This window comes from Panthera leo, chromosome B3 (genome assembly GCF_018350215.1).
Source record: "Panthera leo isolate Ple1 chromosome B3, P.leo_Ple1_pat1.1, whole genome shotgun sequence".
NCBI lineage: Eukaryota > Metazoa > Chordata > Mammalia > Carnivora > Felidae > Panthera > Panthera leo.
Window position 1 is genome coordinate 67,855,289 of NC_056684.1, and position 25,303 is coordinate 67,880,591.

Genomic DNA, 25,303 nt, shown 5'->3' on the forward strand with positions numbered 1-25,303 from the left:
AGTTCTTTAAATGTGGTTCTAGGGGGGAAGAGAACTAGTATTTCTGTTTTTATCTACTATTGGCCTGACACTTTATATACTGTTATTTAAAAATCGTCAAAATGCTATGTGATGATACTCTTTTACAAGGGCAAGTTATAAGATGAGGTATACAGTATGTGGGCAATTGGTCCAGGATTGACCAGCTAAGGGGGACAGGATCTGGATTCAAATCCCATGAGTTGGTCTCTAGAACAAGGTTTTCACTCTCAACATTTTTTTTTAAATTTTTTAATGTCTATTTATTTTTGAGAGAGAGAGAGAGAGAGAGAGAGAGTCAAAGTGTGAGTAGGAGAGGGAGGGAGACAGAATCTGAAGCAGGCTCCAGGCTCCGAGCTGTCACGAGCTGTGAGATCATGACCTGAGCCAAAGTTGGATGCTTAACTGACTGAGCCACCCAGGCACCCCTCACCCTCAATACTCTTGACATTGGGCCAGAGAGTTCTCTGTTATGGGGGCTGCATCACTGGCCTCTGCCCACTGGATGCCAGTAGAATTCCCCGACTTGTGACAGCCAGAAATGTCTCCAGATACTGACCACTGCCAGTCAACAGTGGAGACCCATTGCTCTACTGTCTATTTTTCCCACCACTACACTTTCAGAAAGAAATTTGGGGGACCCTTAAAGACTATAGATGTTATGGTTCACTTATGTTTATAATGATTTTTCTTATTATAACTATAATAAAGTCCATTGTGGATGAATTGGAACATAAATTATTTATAATCTCACCACTTTCAACATTTGGTATATTTCCTTCCAGTATCTTTTTCTATGCATATGCATGTAGTTTTGAAAACTCACACTTTTTTATCTGAATTTTTGGACTTAATATTATATCAAGAACCTTTTGTATATCATTTAAAAATCACTGTAATTATGTTCAGTAACTGCATTATATCCTCTTACATGTTTATACCACAGTTCAGTTAAGCTTTTCCCAAATGTTGGACATTTAGAGTTTTTCCATTTTGTCCCCATCATAAACATTGCTTCAGTGAACATATTTGCACATAAATCTTTTTGTAGACTCCTGATAAATTCTTGAGGGTATATATTTCTATGAAAATAAAAATTGGGTCAAGCTCTTATTTTTAGGCTCCATTTCCTCCACACTGTCATATTGCTTTCTGAAAACGTTGGGCTAACCCGGCTGCTTTTTCCTATCTGTTCGTGGGAATCTTGTCTCACTGGTTAGTTAACTAAGATTACCTTTCTTAATCTTTTCATTTGACAGGCAAAAATAACACCTCATTGTTGTCATTTGCATTTGTTTTATTACCAACAAAACTGGCCATCTTTCTGTGTATTATATAACTATGTGCTTTCCTTATTCTCTGAAATATTTGTTAATGAGATGCATTGCTGGTTTAGTAAATCTAAACATGTCTCACAACTTCAAGATTTGCTACTTTCTTCACAGTTCAGACTTAGAGCTGAAACTCCTTATGCTTTTTTTAAGTAGCCATAGAGGGGGACGCAGAGCAAGAGCTGGGAGAAGAGATGGAAGGGAATGTTTGTGTATAAATTGTAGATTACCTAACAAGAATTCATGAATCCTGAACTTGAAAAGTGGAGAGACTGGCTTGTGCATGAGGTCCCCAGACTGAGAAATGGTACAAATACCTGGTTGGGGATTTCCTGTGATGGCCACCAGGTGGTGCCATTGGCTCAGAACGACTTAGTTTCTCTGGTGTGGGAGGGTTAGGGAGGGGTATTGATACATATATTCACTAGGTGAATGAGGTGATAAGGAGGCCAAGTGCCAGTCACACACATAGGACATTCTCTAGTCAGGGTTTGTAACTAATCATGGGTTGGCACTCTGCACCTGCATGTGTGGGTGATTTTTATCACTTGCAAAAGATATCCCATTCCCTGTAGCCATCATTCCTCCAACCTCCACACCTCCTCCCCACTGATAGCCACTAATCCAATTTCTGCCTCAGTGAATCTACCTACTTTGGGCATTTCATATAAATGTACAAATGTCTATGAAATATAGGACATACAATAAGCGATCTTCTGTGATAGGGCTGTTTTCTGATGGTTATTATTTGCCCCAGCCCACACTACTCTGGTTTACTTTGTGGGAAGAGACGTCAGGGTAGTTAGTTGATTATTTCAAGTGCTGTAGCATTCACAGGCCTTTTAGGACAGAGAAAACTACCTAGAACAGTGATTTTCTGACCTGATAATAAGAATCACTTGGGAAGCTTTTAGATGTAACAATTCCTGGCCCCCAATATCTCCAGGAATTAAAATTTGGTAGTTCTGGGAAGTTGGGCTACATAGCATTTTTTGTTTTTTGTTTTGTTTTGTTTTGTTTTGTTTTGGTGCTCCAGGTGATTCTACTGATAGTCTAGCTGTCAGCAATGGGGAGTAAGGTCATGGAGAAAAGGAAACCTGCTTTTGAACAGAGATACGAGAATAGAATGGCCTTTCCCTGCAGACTGGATCTACCAGCTGCAGCTTTAAATGCAGTGCATCTCCTGGGAAAGCAGCTGTACTCTCGTCGTCTGCCACATTGCATGCTACAATGCTGGTTCATGTCAGTGTCATCTTTGACTCAGCATGACAACAGTGTATATTTGAAGGCCAGCAAAGCCGATGACATCAGCCTTATTTACTGTTCAGCTGGCAAATATGTGCAATGTGGTATAGCTAAGGGTACACCGAATTAGAAGTCTGAGGCTTGCCACAACGTTGTACTGAATGCCCCCCGAGGGCCGTTGTGACATCCGGTGAGAGTAGGGTGTGAGATGTGGCACATGACATGAAGCAGGGTAGTGAGTCCCAGGTCCGCATGGGACTTTAGAGGGCATCTTGGCCACCTGATCAGTTCATAGTAGAGAAGACTGTGAGCCGTGAGAGGGAAAGGTCCTCACTGAAGGTCATACACCAGCTGTTAGTACAGTCAGGACTAGGGCTAGGGTCAGATCATCTGCCTCTCTTTTCCCACTATGCCTTCCTCCACTACATCTCTCCCTTTTGGAATCAGAGGAATCGTATCCAACCGCCTTTCATTTTCAGAAGTGAGGAAACCCAGGCCTAATTTGTCCAGTGTTCCAGAGCTAATTGATTTATATTTGCTTTGGATGAGTAGGAGTTACAATGATGACAGATGAAAAATCCAAGATGGCGTTCATGGATGGCTTATAAGAACAGCCCAGAGCAGATCCAAGTTTTATGAGGCCTGAAGCTTATGCAATTTAGAAATCCTCTTTAAGAAAAATAATACAAAGTCACAAATGCAAAATTAGGTCCAAGGCTTTGGAAACCGCCTGTGCAAATGAGGGGCTTCATTCTGAATTTTACACTTCATGTTTCACTGTAAACCCACCTCTAAGAACAGCAATAGCAAATTCCCTGGTCATATGTGTTCTACCAGATTCTTTCATTTATATTAATAATGTGCGTCCTGCTGAGAACCAGTTAGTTTACCTCCAGTTGCATGGCATTGAGGCTGTTCTGTCAGCAAATATGTACTGAGGGTCTGTTCCACATAAAGAATGCTGAAGGAGACAGAGGGAGGTGAGGAAGCTGGAGGAGATGAGTCTTGAGCACATAGCAACTGCTGATATGTCTTCCTTCCCCGCTGTGGGACTGTGGTCTGGGCCAGGAGTGCCTAAGGAAGCCTAGCCTCTGTTTCTGTCCCCAGTTTTGGTCTCAGAGCATCTTCCTCTTCAGATGTTCTTCTCTATCAAATGGGGAATGGACCTCAACATGACTGAAAACCCTTTGGGGTTTCTGGATGGAAAACCTGTCCTGGTTTAAATGTCATTTCTATAGCTGGGCAGCCCCCCCCCCCCCCCGCCCCCCACCAAGTCCCTTAAATATCATATCACCACCTTGAAATGAATTAAAAGTGCATTTATTCATCAGGGCCACTTACCCCCAAAATGTACATAATGCCATTGAAATAACTAGAATAACATGAGTACCCTGCACAATCTCTGTGCATATTATCAAGAAATTTATTTCCGTTTTGTTAAGTCATCTTCACACAATTCTGTTTATTTAACTGATCACATTTGCATTAACTCCTATACTTAAAAAAAATCCTGGTTTCTGCCACTTTGTGAAAGATATGACATGGAGATAGAAATAAATCTAAGGTTGGGCTGCCTGAGTGGCTCAGGCGGTTGAATGTCTGACTCTTGATTACAACTCAGGGTCATGGGATTGAGCCCCATGATCCCAGGTTCGTGGGATTGAGCCCCATAGAGCCTGCTTGAGATTCTCTTTCTCCTTCTGCCCCTATCCCCTACCCCCACTCTCTCTCGAATGAGTGAATGAATGAATGAATGAATGAACAAATCAATCAATCCAGGGTCAGGAGGGGAACGACTTCAATGGAAGGTGTTTTTGTTATGTTTCCTTTATTTCATTTTTTACTGTTACATTTAGTTTTTATTGAATTCCTCTGGAGGAATGAAGAGCCGAGCTGCCAAGTCCTAAGTCCCTTTAGGTAAAACCAAGTATTGCTTGTGTCTTACCAATATTTCCCTTTCCATTGGTGAGGGAAAAGGATGAGGCCCTCAGTATCACCCACTTTTACTGTCATTTGGAGACAAACCTTGTGGAAGTTTAAAGGACGAGGGGGCATTAAAGCCTGGGGCGGTTAACAACATTGTCTTGAAGGGCGGTAGGCATGGACGGTTCCCAGCCGAGTTGAGGAATGGCCAATTATCCCTGATGTCACAACCAATGCCATCATTCTTTTGTCCCTCCCTGCTTTGAATCATGGATTTCAAACATCCTCAAAAGCTCTTCCCTGGTAATTCCAAAATTCTTAACAAATCAGTGCTAGGAAAAAATAAACAAATATGCAGAAGAGCAGAAAGATAATTAGGATATGGTTTTAATTAAAAATTTTAAGTTTTTCTTCTCAAAATCTTGTATAAGCCACTAAATATGAAAAAGCAAACTTCTGGATAGAAAAGCAGTCAAAACCATTACCATCAGAGATTTTGAATTATATAATAAACAAATAGCTTATTCTTTTCTCATTACAATCAAGGGAGTCGAGTCATGGCTATAATTTTAAAACAGTGAATGGCTGTCTATGGAATTAGACATACCCAGGGATATATCACCCAAGAGGCAGACATAGCCTCCACTGGCCTGTGAATCAGTGAACCTGCTTGCTATTATAGCACTTCTAGTAAAGGGACTACCAAAGAAACACATCTAGTGGGTACTCTCAAACTGCCTGAGATAGGTCAGAACCATTTGGATGCTTGCTCAAACACAGTTACCTCATGACTATCCACTTTGCCAATTATCCAGGCCCATTTTAACGTTTATTTATTTTTTTTTTTAAGACAGAAAGAGACAGAGCATGAACGGGGGAGGGTCAGAGAGAGAGAGGGAGACACAGAATCTGAAACAGGCTCCAGGCTCCCAGCTGTCGGCACAGAGCCCGACGTGGGGCTCGAACTCACGGACCGTGAGATCATGACCTGAGCCGAAGTCGGATGCTCAACCGACTGAGCCACCCAGGTGCCCCTATCCAGGCCCATTTACCTCTGTTCCCGTTCTGCTGGCCCTTTGGCTATCTCTGTTTATTGACATCAGAACCAAGGGGATCAAAGTGAACATTTATTAAGTGCTGTGTTTGTGTCAGTTAATCTTCTCAAGGAAGTATTATCATCAGCCCTGTTTTACAGAGAAGGAAAATGCATATTCAAATAGGTAAGATCTTTTGCCTGGGATCACATAAGTTTCTAAGTATAGAGCTCATGCATTGTCAAATGATGACCACTTCATATTTGCCAGAATCCATGCAAAAAGCCTTTTAGCTTTTTAAATAAATAAAAAGTATTTTATTTTATTTTATCCTCTCACCAGCCCCTTAAGATTAGGCATTACTTATATCCTCATTTTACAGTTGAGGTCTTACAGCTGGTGTGAGGGAGCCGAGATTCAAACTCAAGCACATGGATCACAGAGACTGTATTTTTGCCCCCCAAACCTCCTCTATGAACCTGAGCTATCCAAACTGGACACCAGCCACATGGGGCTACTGATCACTCAAAGCGTGACTGGTTTGAATTGTCATGTGCCCTAAGTATAAACCACACACCAGATCTTGAAGATCATTCAAAAAAAAAAAAAAGAATGCAAAATATCTCATCCGTCATTTTTTACATTAATTACATGTTGAAATGACAATATTTTTGATATATTGGGATAAATAAAGCAAATTACTAAATTTAACTTGACTTGTTTCTTTGTACTTTTTGAAATGAGGCTACTAGACAACTTAAGTCCACCTGTGTGGTTACCATTATATTTTTACAGGACAGTCCTACAGTTTACTATTCCAAGTAAGGAAGGACTGTGAAATTTACTTAGGCCAACATTGTTTCTTGGCAAATGTTCTAGTTAAAATTTTAGTTGAGGGCATAGCTGGAGAGCCTGAAGCCATTTCAAAATTTTTTTAAATTATTTTTTAAAGCTATTTTTTAAAATGTCTTACAAATGTGTGTGTTAAATGTGAGTCTAGATTTATTTGTGAATTTGAATTATGCTTTCTTTATCCCTATTACCGTTTGTGGGTAAGAAAGATTGTCACTGAAAAAAAACGTTTATTTATTTTGAGAGAGAGAGACCACATGCACCATGTGTGCAAGCAGGGGAGGGGCAGAAAGAGGGAGAGAGAGAACCCCAAGCAGGCTCTGCACCGTCAGCACGGAGCCCAACGCAGGGCTCGATCCCATGAACCATGAGATCATGACCTGAGCTGAAATCATGCTCAACCAACTAAGCCACCCAGGCGCCCTACCGTTTTTAAGGTTCAGAAGAAGCATGTGAGTTATAATTTCAGTGTCTACCACACATGGGGTGCCTCACCTGCCTGAGTATGTGTTGCCAGATACCTCTCTTCTAGACCCCATTAGTGTGAGTTTTCTGCCACTTTCCACACAGCTTTGTGACCCAAACACCTTTGTGTCTCCTTCAACATGCCATTGGGCCCTCACCCCAGGCATGGTGCCTGGAACTTAGCTGACACTCTAATAAGGAGCTAAGCGGTTTTTGTTGTTTTTGATGTTGTTTTCTTCTTTTTGTTTTGTTTTGTTTTCTTAAGTTAGTTTACATACAGTGTAGTCTTGGCTTCACGAGTAGAACCCAGTGATTCATCTCTTACATATGACACCCAGTGCTCACCCGAAGATGTTGTTTTATTCTTACTAATACCAGGCAGAGATTATGTGGATACAAAAAGAAGAAGTTGGGAGTATTTGTGTGAGGTAGGAAAACTACAGGCCAGGGAAACTGTACCAGAGGTTTGTAGAAGATTCCATCTGATTGAACTTCCCACCCCCACCTCCCCAACACACACACCACCTGTTTTCCTTTCCCAGGGCTGGAATTAAAAAAAGAAGAGGGGGCGCCTGGGTGGCTCAGTTGGTTGAGCGTCCGACTTCGGCTCAGATCATGATCTCACAGTCTGTGAGTTCGAGCCCCGCATCAGGCTCTGTGCTGACAGCTCAGAGCCTGGAGCCTGTTTCAGATTCTGTGTCTCCCTCTCTCTCTGCCCTTCCCCCACTCATGCTCTGTCTCTGTCTCTGTCAAAAATAAAAATAAATATTAAAAAAAAAAAAAAAAAAGAAGAGGGGCATCTGGGTGGCTCAGTCGGTTAAGCCGCAGATTCTTGGTTTCGGTTCAGGTCACGATCTTGCGGTATCATGGGTTCAAACCCTGCATCAGGCTCTGAGGTGAGAGCACGGATCCTGTTTGGGATTCTGTCTCCCTCTCTCTGTCCTTCCCACACTTGCGCTGTCTCTCTCTCTCAAAATAAATAAATAAATGAAAAAAATAATTAAAAAAAGAAGAAAAAAGTAATAACTGCTAGAAAATTGGAAACAGTAAAGTGTGTCCTACAAAGAGATCACTGTTTGTCCAAAACAAATGCTTACACTAGCTATTTATAAAAGACACCTACTGGGGTGCCTGGGTGGCTCAGTCAGTTGAGCATCTGACTTTAGCTCAGGTCATGGTCTCACAGTTTGTGGGTTTGAGCCCCGCGTCAGTCTCTGTGCTGACAGCTCAGAACCTAGAGCCTGCTTTGGATTCTGTGTCTCCCTCTCCTTGCCCCTCCCCTGCTTAATCTCTCCCCCACCACCTCTGAGAAATAAATAAATAAAAACATTAAAAAAAAAAAAACTACTACCCATCACTAATTATAAACCTAGCCACTTGCTTGGCTCTGGTCTGGCCCCTGATGTCCTACTTGAGTTGATTTCTGCCTGCCTTCCAGGACTGGCACTGCCACTGTCCTTTTCCTCACCCAAGAAACTGTACTGTCCCGCTTGTCTCTTTAGGTGGCACATCAGGGGGCTGGGGACTCCTGGGAGGGAAGTCACCACTTTAAGTTACAGTGATTACCCCAGAAATTCTCTGGGGTGCAAACATGTCACACAGGAGCAAAGTAGCACGTGGTAGTTAGTACTCATTATCTTTAGTGGCGAACCTTCCCTAGAGGAGTGACACGTGGACTTGTCACGTCTTTGAGAACAGAGATGTGGGGCGCGGCTCTGGACAAAGGGCATCATCCATTAAGGGGAGCTCGGAAAGGAAGATGAAGTTGGGAGCTTTAAATAAGTGGAGCCAGCAGCAGTCTAGATAGGACCAGGTGCTAAAGGGCCTGAGTTTGTATCTTGACTTCTTTACATTTTCCTCCATGTCCTGACCCAATCTCAACCCCTACCACAATTTTTCTTCTATGTCACATTATTTTTTCAACAGTAATTAATACCTCAATTTAAGCTCCACTCTGACTCCCAGTTAAGTCATATAATTTCAGCAAGAATCATAGAATAAAGGTTTTAAAGGATCCCAAATGGGTCTGAACCTCAGTACAAAAACATACTTGGCCTCCATACAAATTGCCAAAGAGAGACTGCACTCCGGGCAGCAAATAAAGTTATATGAAGGGATTAAAAGTGCTACTGCAAATTACCTATTAAAGTGGCTTTTTCAAAAACCTACAAAATTCACAGCTATCCTCAAAGTGCCCCATTTTCAAATTAATGTATTTTATTCTAATTTGGGGTTTTGTGCCAAGGTGTGGGGGGTGGGAGGGGTGGGGCTTGTGGTGGCTGCAGAATTAGTTAAATTCACAGAATAAAATTTGAACTTTAGCAAAGGAGCAAACAGCCAAAACAAACACCACTTTGGAAAAAAATACACATTTTCTTCTTTTGAAAAGCCAGCAGTGCCTAAGCAAAATACCTTAAAAGTGAACTAAAAAGCTTTTCTAGAATAAACAACTCTGCTTGTGATCCTAAATTGGGAGCATATGTAGATGTGAAACCCACAGATGCGGTACGCTTCGACTCCGAGTTGCTGCCTTCACTGTTTGCGTGTCTCTGAGAAGATGATGATAATGTGGCCTTTGGTCCCAGAGGAGCCTGAGTTTTTTTAGATCCTAGTATGAGGGAGGAAGCAGAAGAAGAAAGGAAAGGAATGAAAACAAATGCCTTATGAGACAGAATATCTGAATAAGGAATTTTATTTTGCTTCTCTGACAGCAGTTTCAACTCGGGTGGGATCTCTCCTGCACCTTTAGGAGGGTGCCAGTCAAGTGTGATCGTGATGATGATGATGTCGACCACAATGATAATGCGGGCTACTCGGGGAAGTCCCTGTGAGGGACCAGGCTGGCACTCAGAGCATTAGGATGGTTCTAGCAAACTGCCCGGACCAGCCCCCTGCCCTGAGGCAAATCAGTGAATAAGCCAATTCAGCAGAACTAGAATCATTCCTTTGTTTTTCTGAATTACCAAATGCTGTGTGCTTTGGGGTCACTTGTCATGGGTTTAGAGAATGTGGATTTTGCAACATAAGTCCTCACCATTCTAAACAGCTTCAACTAAATTCCGTTACCAACAAGGAGGAGAGTTGAGGCCATAACACCCATCTCCAACGGTATAAACGAGTCTGTGTTCATCGCCTCATTCTCTCACATGTATTACTCTGTCCCCTCAGTGCTCATGGTCTCCTCCACAAACTGGCACTGACATCAGATATGTTTTGTGTGGACGTGTTTTATCCCCTATCACTGCATGACAATTCTTAAGAGAAGGGATTATGCCACCTGGGAAAGAATGGAGGATGCCTGCTCTGAAAAGAAAACGAATAGAGTGAGTCCAGGTAGTAACTTAGTTACTAAATTTTAAGTAAAATTTACCCACTTAGTTTTAAGTGGATGAGGAGGCATTGCTGTTAACAAAAAGTTCAACTGTTTTGAGCCCCTGTTGCTCAGTGCCTCAGATACAGAACTGTGATCATCAGAATGAAGAAATCATAGGATTATTAATTTGGGCTCTGTTAATTCTGCTGTTAGGAAGTATTGATTGGATCATAAAAGTGGCCAACATTTATTGAGTGCTTACTACATACATACCAGGCAGCAAGCTAAGCATTTTGCATATAATCTCTTATTTGATCCCCACAAGCATACTATCCCCAAGTTCAAAAGAAGGGACTTAAAATCCAGAGAGATTGGGTCAGTCTCAGATGTGTGACAGAATGTGGACTTGAACCCAGAGTCCTAACAACAGGAAGCTAAAAAAGGTTCTTGGTATAAAAGGTGCTGTCCTTTCTGAGGGTCCTCACTAAATGAAAATTAGCTGCTTTTCAAAAACATGTTTGATTTGGGGCACTCTCATTTCTTACCAGGAACCAAGGTAAAAATGCCTTAATATAACAGAGTTCATTTTGAGGAAGCACACATACAGAAATTACTCTTTATCTGTTCTTTTTGGCTCATTTAAATGATTTAGCCGGTAGGAAGCAGAAAGGTGAATGTTAGACATCTAACATTTTAAAATCCCACCCTGAAGGTGACCAGTTTTTTCAGGTATCCCCCCCGCCCCCATTAATAAGAGCTAAGTTGTGTGTCTTTCTGCAGCCCTTTTCTCCATGGTTCTGTGTTCTTTGCTGCCGTGCAGGCAATCAGGTGTAGCAGAGCCACTTGAATGTTGTACTAAGGAGAAAGCCAAGGTGTGGATTATATGGGAAGTGACAAGTTAGTCCTCCCATCTTCGAGAAACGATAGTACTTTCTGTAAAAATTAGGTATTTGCCTCAAATGTGGGGACGAAACAAATCTTGCAGGCCCTTCCTCAGGGTGGCCCTCAGGATCTCAGAGGATGCGGGCTTCTCTTTGTCCCCTCGTGGCCACCTTGGTGCTGCACGCGGCCGTGTCCCGCGTCCTCCCTTTGCATGCCTGCCCTGCGGTCTCTGAAGCCAGGTTCCACTCCACATGTGCCCCATTTTACTCTGCCTTCCTCCAGCCCCGCTCTCAATCAGGAGTGTGGGGGTAAACCAAAGCCAGGCAGCTTTCACTGGAATCACCTATGTGATGCTTCTGTGTCCCAGACCATTGACAAGAGAAAAACTGGTGGTGGCTTTGTAAATGATGTATGGGGACACGCAGGAGGAACGAAGGCTCAGACCGCAGGGTATTTTTAGCGTCTGCTGTTTGTGGTGACCTAAGTGAAAACTGCTGGATCCTGTCCCTTCAGCTGAATGGCTGGTATTGAGGAGAGCGTGCCCACTCCCTGCCAGACGCAGCTCATGGAGCTGCCTTTTTATGAGGTGGCTGACAGGCTCCTTGGCACCAGGCTGCCCGGCCACAAGTCTCCTTTATTGCCCAGCACGGATGCCCGGTGGTGTGGGTCCACGGGCAGCCCTGGTGTGGCACTGCGGGTGGGTGGGGCTGCAGGGGACACCGCCGGCTGTGAGTCTGTCATGGTGTTACCGAATTGTGAGGCAGAGTCCGCAGGGCAGGGGCTGCATCTCGAGGCCCTAAACCCCCGGCACAAGGCTGGCACAGACACCTCCGAACCACAGGAGCGAGGACCACGGTTGGCTCCCCATCCCGGAGTCGTTCTGCTGGGGCCCAGCTGTGGTGGGAAGATGACCCCACCTGGTCTCTGACCCTTTGGAGCCCCAGAGGGAGCCAGAAAACATGAGAGCGGCCCCTGTTATTCTGACAGGTCATTCTCCCAACTACTTCTCTCGAGCTAGAGCTGATCTTGGGAAGATGAAAATCCCCTGTAAAGGGTATGGGATGGCTGCATAGGGCCTTGGAGGGGCTCCCCTGGTGCCACGGTGGAGTGGGAACAGTGCTAGGGTCCCAGTCTCCAAATAGCACCAACTTGCTGAGTGGCTTCAGGCACGTAACGGTCTCCTAGGACTCGCTTTCTCAGTTATGAGTAGTAATTCTTGTCTTACCTCACTGAAACATTTTTAATGACGATATAAAAGTACTTTGAAACTATTGAAACTCTAATGGCACCCAAAAGCAATAGTGGTGCAGGACCCCATTTATCTTCTTCAAGTCTGACCTTGACTTACCAAAGCTGTGCCCACCAGTTCCAGCCAGGAGGGACTCTTGGATTTTGGTGTGAGGGCATCAGGCTCTGTGAAGGACATCACTTGTGAGAACTTACCTTCAAGACCAAAGTATTGACTTCTAATTCTCAAAGGATTCGTTGAATGAGAAAGGGTGCAGTGGGATCCTTTCCTTAACGAAATGTGAGCAAATGCCTCTATAATTAGAATAAAACTTTCTTTTTTTTTTTTTAATATATGAAATTTATTGTCAAATTGGTTTCCATACAACACCCAGTGCTCATCCCAAAAGGTGCCCTCCTCAATACCCATCCCCCACCCTCCCCTCCCTCCCACCCCCCATCAACCCTCAGTTTGTTCTCAGTTTTTAAGAGTCTCTTATGCTTTGGCTCTCTCCCACTCTAACCTCTTTTTTTTTTTCCTTCCCCTCCCCCATGGGTTTCTGTTAAGTTTCTCAGGATCCACATAAGAGTGAAACCATATGGTATCTGTCTTTCTCTGTACGGCTTATTTCACTTAGCATCACACTCTCCAGTTCCATCCACGTTGCTACAAAAGGCCATATTTCATTCTTTTTCATTGCCACATAGTATTCCATTGTGTATATAAACCACAATTTCTTTATCCATTCATCAGTTGATGGACATTTAGGCTCTTTCCATAATTCGGCTATTGTTGAGAGTGCTGCTGTAAACATTGGGGTACAAGTGCCCCTATGCATCAGTACTCCTGTATCCCTTGGATAAATTCCTAGCAGTGCTATTGCTGGGTCATAGGGTAGGTCTATTTTTAATTTTCTGAGGAACCTCCACACAGCTTTCCAGAGCGGCTGCACCAATTTGCATTCCCACCAACAGTGCAAGAGGGTTCCCGTTTCTCCACATCCTCTCCACATCTATAGTCTCCTGATTTGTTCATTTTGGCCACTCTGACTGGCGTGAGGTGATATCTGAGTGTGGTTTTGATTTGTATTTCCCTGATAAGGAGCGACGTTGAGCATCTTTTCATGTGCCTGTTGGCCATCCGGATGTCTTCTTTAGAGAAGTGTCTATTCATGTTTTCTGCCCATTTCTTCACTGGGTTATTTGTTTTTCGGGTGTGGAGTTTGGTGAGCTCTTTATAGATTTTGGATACTAGCCCTTTGTCCGATATGTCATTTGCAAATATCTTTTCCCATTCCGTTGGTTGCCTTTTAGTTTTGTTGGTTGTTTCCTTTGCTGTGCAGAAGCTTTTTATCTTCATAAGGTCCCAGTAATTCACTTTTGCTTTTAATTCCCTTGCCTTTGGGGATGTGTCGAGTAAGAGATTGCTACGGCTGAGGTCAGAGAGGTCTTTTCCTGCTTTCTCCTCTAAGGTTTTGATGGTTTCCTGTCTCACATTCAGGTCCTTTTTCCATTTTGAGTTTATTTTTGTGAATGGTGTGAGAAAGTGGTCTAGTTTCAACCTTCTGCATGTTGCTGTCCAGTTCTCCCAGCACCATTTGTTAAAGAGACTGTCTTTTTTCCATTGGATGTTCTTTCCTGCTTTGTCAAAGGTGAGTTGGCCATACGTTTGTGGGTCTAGTTCTGGGGTTTCTATTCTATTCCATTGGTCTATGTGTCTGTTTTTGTGCCAATACCATGCTGTCTTGATGATGACAGCTTTGTAGTAGAGGCTAAAGTCTGGGATTGTGATGCCTCCTGCTTTGGTCTTCTTCAAAATCACTTTGGCTATTCGGGGCCTTTTGTGGTTCCATATGAATTTTAGGATTGCTTGTTCTAGTTTCGAGAAGAATGCTGGTGCAATTTTGATTGGGATTGCATTGAATGTGTAGATAGCTTTGGGTAGTATTGACATTTTGACAATATTTATTCTTCCAATCCATGAGCATGGAATGTCTTTCCATTTCTTTATATCTTCTTCAATTACCTTCATAAGCTTTCTATAGTTTTCAGCATACAGATCTTTTACATCTTTGGTTAGATTTATTCCTAGGCATTTTATGCTTCTTGGTGCAATTGTGAATGGGATCAGTTTCTTTATTTGTCTTTCTGTTGCTTCATTGTTAGTGTATAAGAATGCAACTGATTTCTGTACATTGATTTTGTATCCTGCAACTTTGCTGAATTCATGTATCAGTTCTAGCAGACTTTTGGTGGAGTCTATCAGATTTTCCATGTATAATATCATGTCATCTGCAAAAAGCGAAAGCTTGACTTCATCTTTGCCAATTTTGATGCCTTTGATTTCCTTTTGTTGTCTGATTGCTGATGCTAGGACTTCCAACACTATGTTAAACAACAGCGGTGAGAGTGGGCATCCCTGTCGTGTTCCTGATCTCAGGGAAAAAGCTCTCAGTTTTTCCCCCTTGAGGATGATGTTAGCTGTGGGCTTTTCATAAATGGCTTTTATGATCTTTAAGTATGTTCCTTCTATCCCGACTTTCTCAAGGGTTTTTATTAAGAAAGGGTGCTGGATTTTGTCAAAGGCCTTTTCTGCATGGATTGACAGGATCATATGGTTCTTCTCTTTTTTTTTGTTAATGTGATGTATCACGTTGATTGATTTGCAAATGTTGAACCAGCCCTGCATCCCAGGAATGAATCCCACTTGATCATGGTGAATAATTCTTTTTATATGCCGTTGAATTCGATTTGCTAGTATCTTATTGAGAATTTTTGCATCCATATTCATCAGGGATATTGGCCTGTAGTTGTCTTTTTTTACTGGGTCTCTGGTTTAGGAATCAAAGTAATACTGGCTTCATAGAATGAGTCTGGAAGTTTTCCTTCCCTTTCTATTTCTTGGAATAGCTTGAGAAGGATAGGTATTATCTCTGCTTTAAATGTCTGGTAGAACTCCCCTGGGAAGCCATCTGGTCCTGGACTCTTATTTGTTGGGAGATTTTTGATAACCGATTCAATTTCTTCGCTGGTTATGGGTCTGTTCAAGCTTTCTGTTTCCTCCTGATTGAGTTTTGGAAGAGTGTGGGTGTTTAGGAATTTGTACATTTCTTCCAGGTTGTCCAATTTGTTGGCATATAATTTTTCATAGTATTCCCTGATAATTGTTTGTATCTCTGAGGGATTGGTTGTAATAATTCCATTTTCATTCATGATTTTATCTATTTGGGTCATCTCCCTTTTCTTTTTGAGAAGCCTGGCTAGAGGTTTGTCAATTTTGTTTATTTTTTCAAAAAACCAACTCTTGGTTTCATTGATCTGCTCTCCTGTTTTTTTAGATTCTATATTGTTTATTTCTGCTCTGATCTTTATTATTTCTCTTCTTCTGCTGGGTTTAGGCTGCCTTTGCTGTTCTGCTTCTATTTCCTTTAGGTGTGCTGTTAGATTTTGTATTTGGGATTGTTCTTGTTTCTTGAGATAGGCCTGGATTGCAATGTATTTTCCTCTCAGGACTGCCTTTGCTGCGTCCCAAAGCGTTTGGATTGTTGTATTTTCATTTTCGTTTGTTTCCATATATTTTTTAATTTCTTCTCTAATTGCCTGGTTGACCCACTCATTCGTTAGTAGGGTGTTCTTTAACCTCCATGTTTTTGGAGGTTTTCCAGACTTTTTCCTGTGGTTGATTTCAAGCTTCATAGCATTGTGGTCTGAAAGTATGCATGGTGTAATTTCAATTCTTGTAAACTTATGAAGGGCTGTTTTGTGACCCAGTATATGATCTATCTTGAGAATGTTCCATGTGCACTCGAGAAGAAAGTATATTGTGTTGCTTTGGGATGCAGAGTTCTAAATATATCTGTCAAGTCCATCTGATCCAATGTATCATTCAGGGCCCTTGTTTCTTTATTGACCATGTGTCTAGATGATCTATCCATTTCTGTAAGTGGGGTGTTAAAGTCCCCTGCAATTACCACATTCTTATCAATAAGGTTGCTTATGTTTATGAGTAATTGTTTTATATATGTGGGGGCTCCGGTATTCGGCGCATAGACATTTATAATTGTTAGCTCTTCCTGATGGATAGACCCTGTAATTATTATATAATGCCCTTCTTCATCTCTTGTTACAGCCTTTAATTTAAAGTCTAGTTTGTCTGATATAAGTATGGCTACTCCAGCTTTCTTTTGGCTTCCAGTAGCATGATAAATAGTTCTCCATCCCCTCACTCTCAATCTAAAGGTGTCCTCAGATCTAAAATGAGTCTCTTGTAGACAGCAAATAGATGGATCTTGTTTTTTTATCCATTCTGATACCCTATGTCTTTTGGTTGGCGCATTTAATCCATTTACATTCAGTGTTATTATAGAAAGATACGGGTTTAGAGTCATTGTGATGTCTGTATGTTTTATGCTTGTAGTGATGTCTCTGGTAGTTTGTCTCACAGGATCCCCCTTAGGATCTCTTGTAGGGCTGGTTTCGTGGTGACAAATTCCTTCAGTTTTTGTTTGTTTGGGAAGACCTTTATCTCTCCTTCTATTCTAAATGACAGACTTGCTGGATAAAGGATTCTCGGCTGCATATTTTTTCTGTTTAGCACACTGAAGATATCGTGCCTAGCCTTTCTGGCCTGCCAAGTTTCAAAATAGAGATCAGTCACGAGTCTTATAGGTCTCCCTTTATATGTGAGGGCACGTTTATCCCTTGCTACTTTCAGAATTTTCTCTTTATCCTTGTATTTTGCCAGTTTCACTATGATATGTCGTGCAGAAGATCGATTCAAGTTACGTCTGAAGGGAGTTCTCTGTGCCTCTTGGATTTCAATGCCTTTTTCCTTCTCCAGTTCAGGGAAGTTCTCAGCTATAATTTCTTCAAGTACCCCTTCAGCCCCTTTCCCTCTCTCTTCCTCCTCTGGGATACCAATTATGCATATATTATTTCTTTTTAGTGTATCACTTAGTTCTCTAATTTTCCCCTCATACTCCTGGATTTTTTATCTCTCTTTCTCTCAGCTTCCTCTTTTTCCATAACTTTATCTTCTAGTTCACCTATTCTCTCCTCTGCCTCTTCAATCCGAGCCGTCGTCGTTTCCATTTTGTTTTGCATTTCATTTAAAGCGCTTTTCAGCTCCTCAGGGCTGTTCCTTAGTCCCTTGATCTCTGTAGCAAGAGATTCTCTGCTGTCCTCTATACTGTTTTCAAGCCCAGCGATTAATTTTATGACTATTATTCTAAATTCACTTTCTGTTATATTATTTAAATTCTTTTTGCTCAGTTCATTAGCTGTTGTTATTTCCTGGAGATTCCTCTGAGGGGAATTCTTCCGTTTGGTCATTTTGGATAGTCCCTGGAGTGGTGAGGACCTGCAGGGCACTTCCCCTGTGCTGTGGTGTATAACTGGAGTTGGTGGGCGGGGCCGCAGTCAGACCTGATGTCTGCCCCCAGCCCACCGCTGGGGCCACAGTCAGACTGGTGTGTGCCTTCTCTTCCCCTCTCCTAGGGGCGGGATTTACTGTGGGGTGGCATGGCCCGTCTGGGCTACTTGCACACTGCCAGGCTTGTGTTGCTGGGGATCTGGCGTATTAGCTGGGGTGGGTAGGCAAGGTGCACGGGGGCAGGAGGGGCAGCCTTAGCTCGCTTCTCCTTAGGTGATCCACTTCAGGAGGGGCCCTGTGGCAGCAGGAGGGAGTCAGATCCGCTGCCGGAGGTTTGGCTCCGCAGAAGCACAGAGTTGGGTGTTTTCACGGAGCGAGCAAGTTCCCTGGCAGGAACTGGTTCCCTTTGGGATTTTGGCTGGGGGATGGGCGGGGGAGGTGGCGCTGACGAGCGCCTTTGTTCCCCGCCAAACTGAGCTCTGTCGTCCAGGGGCTCAGCAGCTCTCCCTCCCTTTGTCCTCCAGCCTTCCCGCTTTCCGAGCAGAGCTGTTAACTTATGACCTCCCAGACGCTAAGTCGCGCTTGCTGTCGGAACACACTCCGTCCGGCCCCTCTGCTTTTGCCACCCAGACTCGGGGGCTCTGCTTGGCCGGCGGGCCGCCCCTCCGCCCCGGCTCCCTCCCGCCAGTCCGTGGAGTGCGCACTGCCTCACTGCCCTTCCTACCCTCTTCCGTGGGCCTCTCATCTGCGCTTGGCTCCGGAGACTCTGTTCTGCTAATCCTCTGGCAGTTTTCTGGGTTATTTAGGCAGGTGTAGGTGGAATCTAAGTGATCAGCAGGATGCGCAGTGAGCCCAGCATCCTCCTACGCCGCCATCTTCCCTCTCCCTAAAACTTTCAATAAAAGGATGTCAACAGTAGCCACAGCTCTTTTATCTGAAATCTCAAGTGGACTTTAGATGCCTCACAGCAGCCACCCTGGATGTCACAAATTCTGTGACTGTCTATCAGAGATAATTTAATCTTATTTTATGTATAATTCGAATAAGTCTGGCTCTCTCACTTTCTAGCCGCTTATCACTGAAAGTGTCATGTGTGAACTGACAACATCATCATTACGCGGGAGCTTGTTAGAAATACACTCTCAGGCCCCACCCTACCTTGTTAATCAGAGCCTGCTTTTTGATAAGATCCACACGTGATTTACGTGTGCAGTAAAGCAAATTAGAAAAGGGAATTTGCAGGACCTAGGCCCACTCTTTATTTATATACGTATATACTTCATTGTGAAAAGGATCTGGGATGACTAGGATTAACAGCTTACAAAGGAGGGAGGAGATGAAGAGCTGTAAAAGCCACAGCAGCTGGGACCGTGTAGTAGGGTGATATCACTGTGTGCACTTCCTTACTCTGAGAACACTCTCTGCTGCATCACAATATAGTCATTGATATTGACAATGATGGTCCCAAATTATCAAGAGGAGGGAAAGTCACATTCCAAGGCCACTGTTTAAAGTCTTTACCTAAAATTCATAGTGAACATTTTCCTTTAAAATGGTTAAATAAATGAATCTGGATGTTAAAAAGGGGATGCTTCAGTGATGTGGATACTATATGGAAAACCACATTCTCCAGGAAAGAGGTATGTAAGATGTCACAATAATTGGAAACTTCACTCAGGTTTTTGTTTTGTTTTGTTTTGTTTTTTTAATGCATGACATTGAGGAAAGTCAAATGATCTCAAGGTAAGGTGTGATACCAGAGATTTACGCTATAACTAAACAACTCAACAACTCAACTGATGCAACAAAAAAAGCCCATGACTGTTTGGAGGGCAGTTTTAAATTAACCAGAAAGAAAGCTAGTACCTTTACTGGATAAACGAATATTGGAGGTGCGGGGCCCAGCTGGTGGTCCTCGGGAGTCTTGCTGAGAGCTGCCATGTTGACATTGCACAAGTCCATGGGGGGAAAGCAGAGATGAGGTTGACCAGATTAGCCAACTGAATGAAACAAGAGAATTGCCAGTCTAAAAGGGACGTACAGAGGATGGAGAAACCAGGCACAAGGCAGGGGATGGGGACGCAGTAAAGAGCTGAAAGCTGTTAGAGAAATCCCCCAAGATGTGGAAAAGTGCCTCCACAGATTTTTATGGAGAGTTCCAGCACAGTCCAAGAAGGAGACTTAACAGCTTTGGCCCAATCAGACCAACCTGGGTCTTCTCCTTCTTCCCCACTCCCTGCTTCCATTGCCCCTGAACGGTACAGCTGACTGACACTTTACTGCCATAACAATGCAAAGAAAATCTGATGGCCTAGAGCTTGAGAATAAACAGCTGCATGGTACCAATTTTATTAAAGGAAGCAAAGTTTATATAAACAAAACTGAGCCGAAAACCTATTTGGCAAGAATTAAATATTTTCTCTTTATTCTAGAGACGTTTGTGGAGTGCTAGGATGGAAACAGACAAATTAAGTGTCATCACAGGATAGAATTAATTAATTGCCTGAAATAAATTTAAAGCTGTAGTGAAAGATCGTGTCTTTACTGATGGCATTATTTTCTCCAATCGGGGGCCTCTGCACTTTGGAAACCTCATGTGCTCTTGACTCCTCTTCCCCTTGTGCACTGTTTGAAATCTTTCTTTTTTTCTACTCATGTTGTGGCCACCCTAACCCTAGTCCTCGTCGCTTCACCCCTGAGTTTCAGCAATGGCCTTATAGCAGGACGTCTAAACTTCCTTCCAGTCTACCTTTATATAGTGTGGTCTTCAGAAGGATACTTGGATACAGTGGCTCTGGAGTAGGGGACATTGGAATTTTTAAAAAATTACTCATGTGATTCTGATATGACCTTTAGGTGGGAACGAGGGCTTTAAATTGATGCTAACTTAACATTCTATGTGACATCCAATTATTACATCGCTCTCCTGCCTAGAAAGTGTCGTTGCTATTTATTGCTATATTAATTCATACTTTTCTGCTTGGCATCGGCCTTCTCCCCTCCCATCCAGCTCCTCCCTTCCCCAATAGTGCTCATCACTGATGTTCAAACATTCCTTGCTTACACCTATTTCTGTGTTGTCATTTGTGGTCTTTCCTTTGCCACCTGCAAGGATGGATCCTGTCTTTCATGAATCAACTCAAGGGTCACCTCTTCCATGGATGTTTTCCTGGCAGATTCCCTGTTTCCTGAATTTCACCTCTTTTGAAGTTTATACCATAATGAATTATGTCAAGGGATGTATCTTATCATATATCACTGTTTTATTGTGGTAGCCTTGAAGAACCTAGAATGAAGAACCAATTAGAGAGCTTGAACCATGTCTTTTACATTTACATGTTCAACAGCACCTAACGTAATCAATGTTGTGTTCCTTCCTGCAAAAAAGTCATCCGTGTCCTACATGTGGGTTAGATGTTTCTCTTGTCATATGCGTGACATCTTGCTGTAGTATCCCAGTTGCATTATGAGTGCATTACAACCCTGCATTTCAAGTGTGTCCTTTGTGTATCTTTTGTCGTCTGTAAACTCTGTGAAAGCAGGACCCACATTTACCTGGTTCATCACTGACCTTCCAGCACTTTTAGTCCAAATCTTGATATGTGGTGTGTGCTCAATACATATTCTTAAAACTGACTAATTAATGATTTTAAAATATGTGTTTGGGGGGGCACCTGGGTGGCTCTGTCGATTAAGTGTCTAACTCTTGATTTCAGCCCGGGTCATGATCTCACAGTTCTTGAGTTTGAGCCCTGAATCTGGCTCTGCGCTGACAGCATGGAACCTCTCTCTCTCCTCTCCAGAGAGAGGAATTCTCTCTCTCCCTCTCTCTCTGCCCCCCCCCCATAAATAAACTTAAAAAAATATATGTGTTTGGTTGAAACTATGACAGATGGAAGAAATAGCATCCCCCCCCCATAAATAAACTTAAAAAAATATATGTGTTTGGTTGAAACTATGACAGATGGAAGAAATAGCATCCATCGCATCATAACGTGTTAATTGACCTCGTTTCAGGTAAAATAAATTAACATAATCTAAACATAATGAACCAGATAACTAGCATTTGGTTGCAAACTCAACTATATCATTTTTCTAATTATTTCCTATCTGTGGTTTCTTGTCTATAACATTTAAGCTCCTGGAGAGCAAAGGATAGCATTTGTTACTTACATGTATCTCCCACAGTTCCTACCTCAGTGTTTCTTGATTCGATGTCATTAAATATAGTTTTAAAAGAGCCTGTGTTATAATGTATCTGCTTGGTGCTGAACATCTGCTTCCTAACAAGTGCTGCATTCATTTTAATGGCACTGGTGCACAGAGGTAAACAGAGCCTTGGCAGGCCTTCCATAAAGGAAACTGTGTTTGCTTCCTTCATTAATTACTAATGGAGCATTAAGAAGACATGTATTCTCCCTTAAGCCAAGTTGGATAATTCCTGGCACTTAAGGCTAGGGTGCTTTCAAAAGTTGAGACATGTATTCACACAGCAGAAAGCATGCCCTATGGCGAGCACAGGGGTGGCTCCATTGCCAAGACCGTACAAAGCTTCAGATATATCGGTACCAAGTGTACTGTGCTGTCCGTTGGACCTTTTGCAAGTCTTGGGTTAATGTGGGATAATAAATATAAATCCCGAGAATGTCTCTGAAGGCAGGCATCACAACAAGACTCGGAAAAACCACCAGAAAGATACATAAAGTTACAAATAAAAGGATGATCAAATATTTACCAAGCAAAACAACAGAATGAGAGTGGCAATGATAATAGAAGAAAGATGATTTGTGAATTAATTTTTTACTTAACAGCCAATTAATAACACAATTAAAATAAGAATTTATGTTCTCGAACGTGGCAACTAACACAGCATCAAAATGCTAAGCAAAAACAGCAATAAGAGATTGAGAGATTTATTGGTAATAATAGATTTTAACACATAACCATCAGAGTAGGATGGGTTAAGCCATCAGATTATGATAGATATAAAAATACATCTCATTTTAAATATTTACATGGATATTTTCAAAAAAAAAAAACAAAACTTTTTTTTTAATGCGGAAATTTTGCAGGCTACTCATTCTCATTACAAAATAATGAATTATAATATAAATGTAAATGAAACAACCCAGCCACGTGATGATATCTATATTTGGGGGCTAGAGGAATTTGAAATTAAAGGAGGTACAATTATCCTTTTAAGGATAAACTTTAATCAGATGTAATAAATTAAGATAGAGTAATACAAAGTCACTTCAAAGACAGTGTGATTCCTAAGTCACTAAGATCTAACCATGATTGTACTGAATATATTAGTATTTCCAAAGAAAAAAATGTGTCTTTCCATAGGGGAGCTGGTTCAGTCAAAGAAGCAAAAAAAAAAAAAAAAAAAGTGTCAAAAGTGTCAAAGCAATAACCTTGGCACAGCTTCTCCAGGGGAAAAGGGTGCCTCATCCAACTGGACTGAAACAATATAACCTATTGGCAAGACTGTCCTCTCTGGAGGTACAAGTGTGGCTCTTGTAGCCTGGTTTTGGTACTAAATTCATGCACACCAACCAAGGCACCTTTTGGCTCTTCATGTATAGGATGTACAAGTCATTAAGAGAGCTATGTCCCAATAAAATTATTAAGTAGGAATTCATTCCAAGAAAAGTCTGCTTTAGTGCTGGTAAAGTAAGCTTCCTGAACCTTCTAGGATATTAAGTCTACAAGAAGATAAAGAGTCTCGAAATTGGCATACATTATGTATAAGTAAAGCAAATTACACAGTGTAAGTTGTTTTTATTTACTGCTGTGCCTTGGTGCTCAGAGAAGGTTTGCTATGAAGGAGGCACTTAAATATTTGTTGAAAGAATGAAATAAGTGAGGAAGGGCAGAATTATTTAACAAATGCAGGTGGGATAATTGGTTACTTATTTCATGAGCACTGAAACACGTAAGGACTAAAGAGTTAATGTAAAAACTAGAAAAACTAAAATATCCAAATTTTGGTAGCACTTCTGAAAGGACAACGATTTTGTAAATTTAAAAGGTCAAGAAGAAATCACAAAGGAGAATAACAACAGTAAATCTGATGACATAAATATTAAAAGCTTATGTTTGCAAAATATTGCAATATATAATAACCAGAATTCAAAGTCAGACAAAATGGGGAAGTGCTGCAGGGAATGTAACAGCCAATGTCTTGTCACCTTTATTATGTAACGTTTTCATGCAAATTGATAAGAGAAACATTAATATTCCAAGAGCTAACAACTTGCATGAAGAAATTAGAGCTCATAAATAAACACATGGAAATATATTTGACTGAGCTGGCAATCAAAGACATTCAAAATAAGACAGTAGTTTTCCTAACACCTTTTAAATTAGCAAGAAAAACAAAAATTATTTTTATAAAACTCAATGCTGGTAGAGATGTTAAAAATGGTGTTCTTATATTTTGTTGATGTTATTTTATAAATTGGTACCTCCTTTTTGGAAAACAGCTTGGCAATATGATATAAGGGGCCATAAAAATATTTATAGCCTTTGACCCAGTAATTTGACTTCTGGGAATCTATCCTGAGAAAAATTAATCCAAAATATGGAAAAAATTAAATTCCTAAGAGTAAATTGGGAAATACTGAATTTCCCACAACAGGGGAATGATTAATATGTTGTGGTAGAGCCACTGCATAAAAAACAACATAGTCACTTACAATTATGTGACTAGAGACCATGCAGCCACATGGGATGATGCTAGTGCTTTAATATTAAATGAAAAGTGAATACACACTTATATATAAAAAGATATGCAGAGGAGAAAGGATTGGAGTAAATATAACAAGTTTTAAATGGTTCTACAATGGCAGGAGGACAGTGACTTTTTTTCTTCATTTCATTTCATTTATTTCATTTCATTTTTATTTTTTTGGAAATGTGTTGTCTTTCAGCCTGTTCTCATACCTGGATGCAATTGCCTCTCTTTCCCTTTCTCTTCTCCTACCCTGCCACCAAATGTCACCCAAGTTCCAACTGGTTTAAGAAGCCCTCCCCATCCTATCAGCCAAATGAAACTCTTCCTTAACTATGCTCCCATAGTCCTGTATTAACACTTCTCTTATGGTAAGAATCTAATGTGCCTTGTATGAAAATGATACACATGCAGCAGGTGTCTGTTTCTCCAACTAACGCTGTAAGCCTTAAAGGGCAGGAACTATTTGATTCCTGTTCTCTCCCTCTACAGCATGGATCACACTGCTCTGCCTGTATGGTATGCCTGAGTAAATATTAGTTGAAATGAATTTAATTGCTTTGAAGTAAATTACTCTGATTCCCTGGCAGGTGGAGCTCATGAAGGTCTTCAGCACTTGGGTCCTTTTGGCAACATCCCAAACATTGTGGCAGAGTTGACTGGTGACAACATTCCTAAGGACTTTAGTGAAGACCAGGGTTACCCGGACCCTCCAAATCCCTGTCCCGTTGGAAAAACAGGTAACAGGCATGCCCTTGGGTTCTCATGGATGGTAGATAGAGTCTTTGGGAGGAAATTAAAAATTCTAACATCAGCTACAAATATTCTGAGAAATAGTATTTCTATTCTAATGACCCCCTATGTATTTGCAAGTAGATTGTAACGACCCACTATGTCTTCATAAGT

General features: G+C 41.7%; 1 protein-coding gene across 2 annotated transcripts in view; it reads left to right on the top strand.

Annotated features, from left to right (window-relative positions):
* Positions 1-25,303, top strand: part of LOC122222221 (neuroendocrine protein 7B2) — a 65,131-nt gene that overhangs the window by 24,163 nt on the left and 15,665 nt on the right. For both annotated transcript variants that reach the window (XM_042942494.1, XM_042942493.1), the window contains exon 3: positions 24,988-25,137. In XM_042942494.1, coding sequence (XP_042798428.1) covers positions 24,988-25,137 — 150 coding nt within the window. The remainder of the gene's footprint in view (positions 1-24,987; positions 25,138-25,303) is intronic.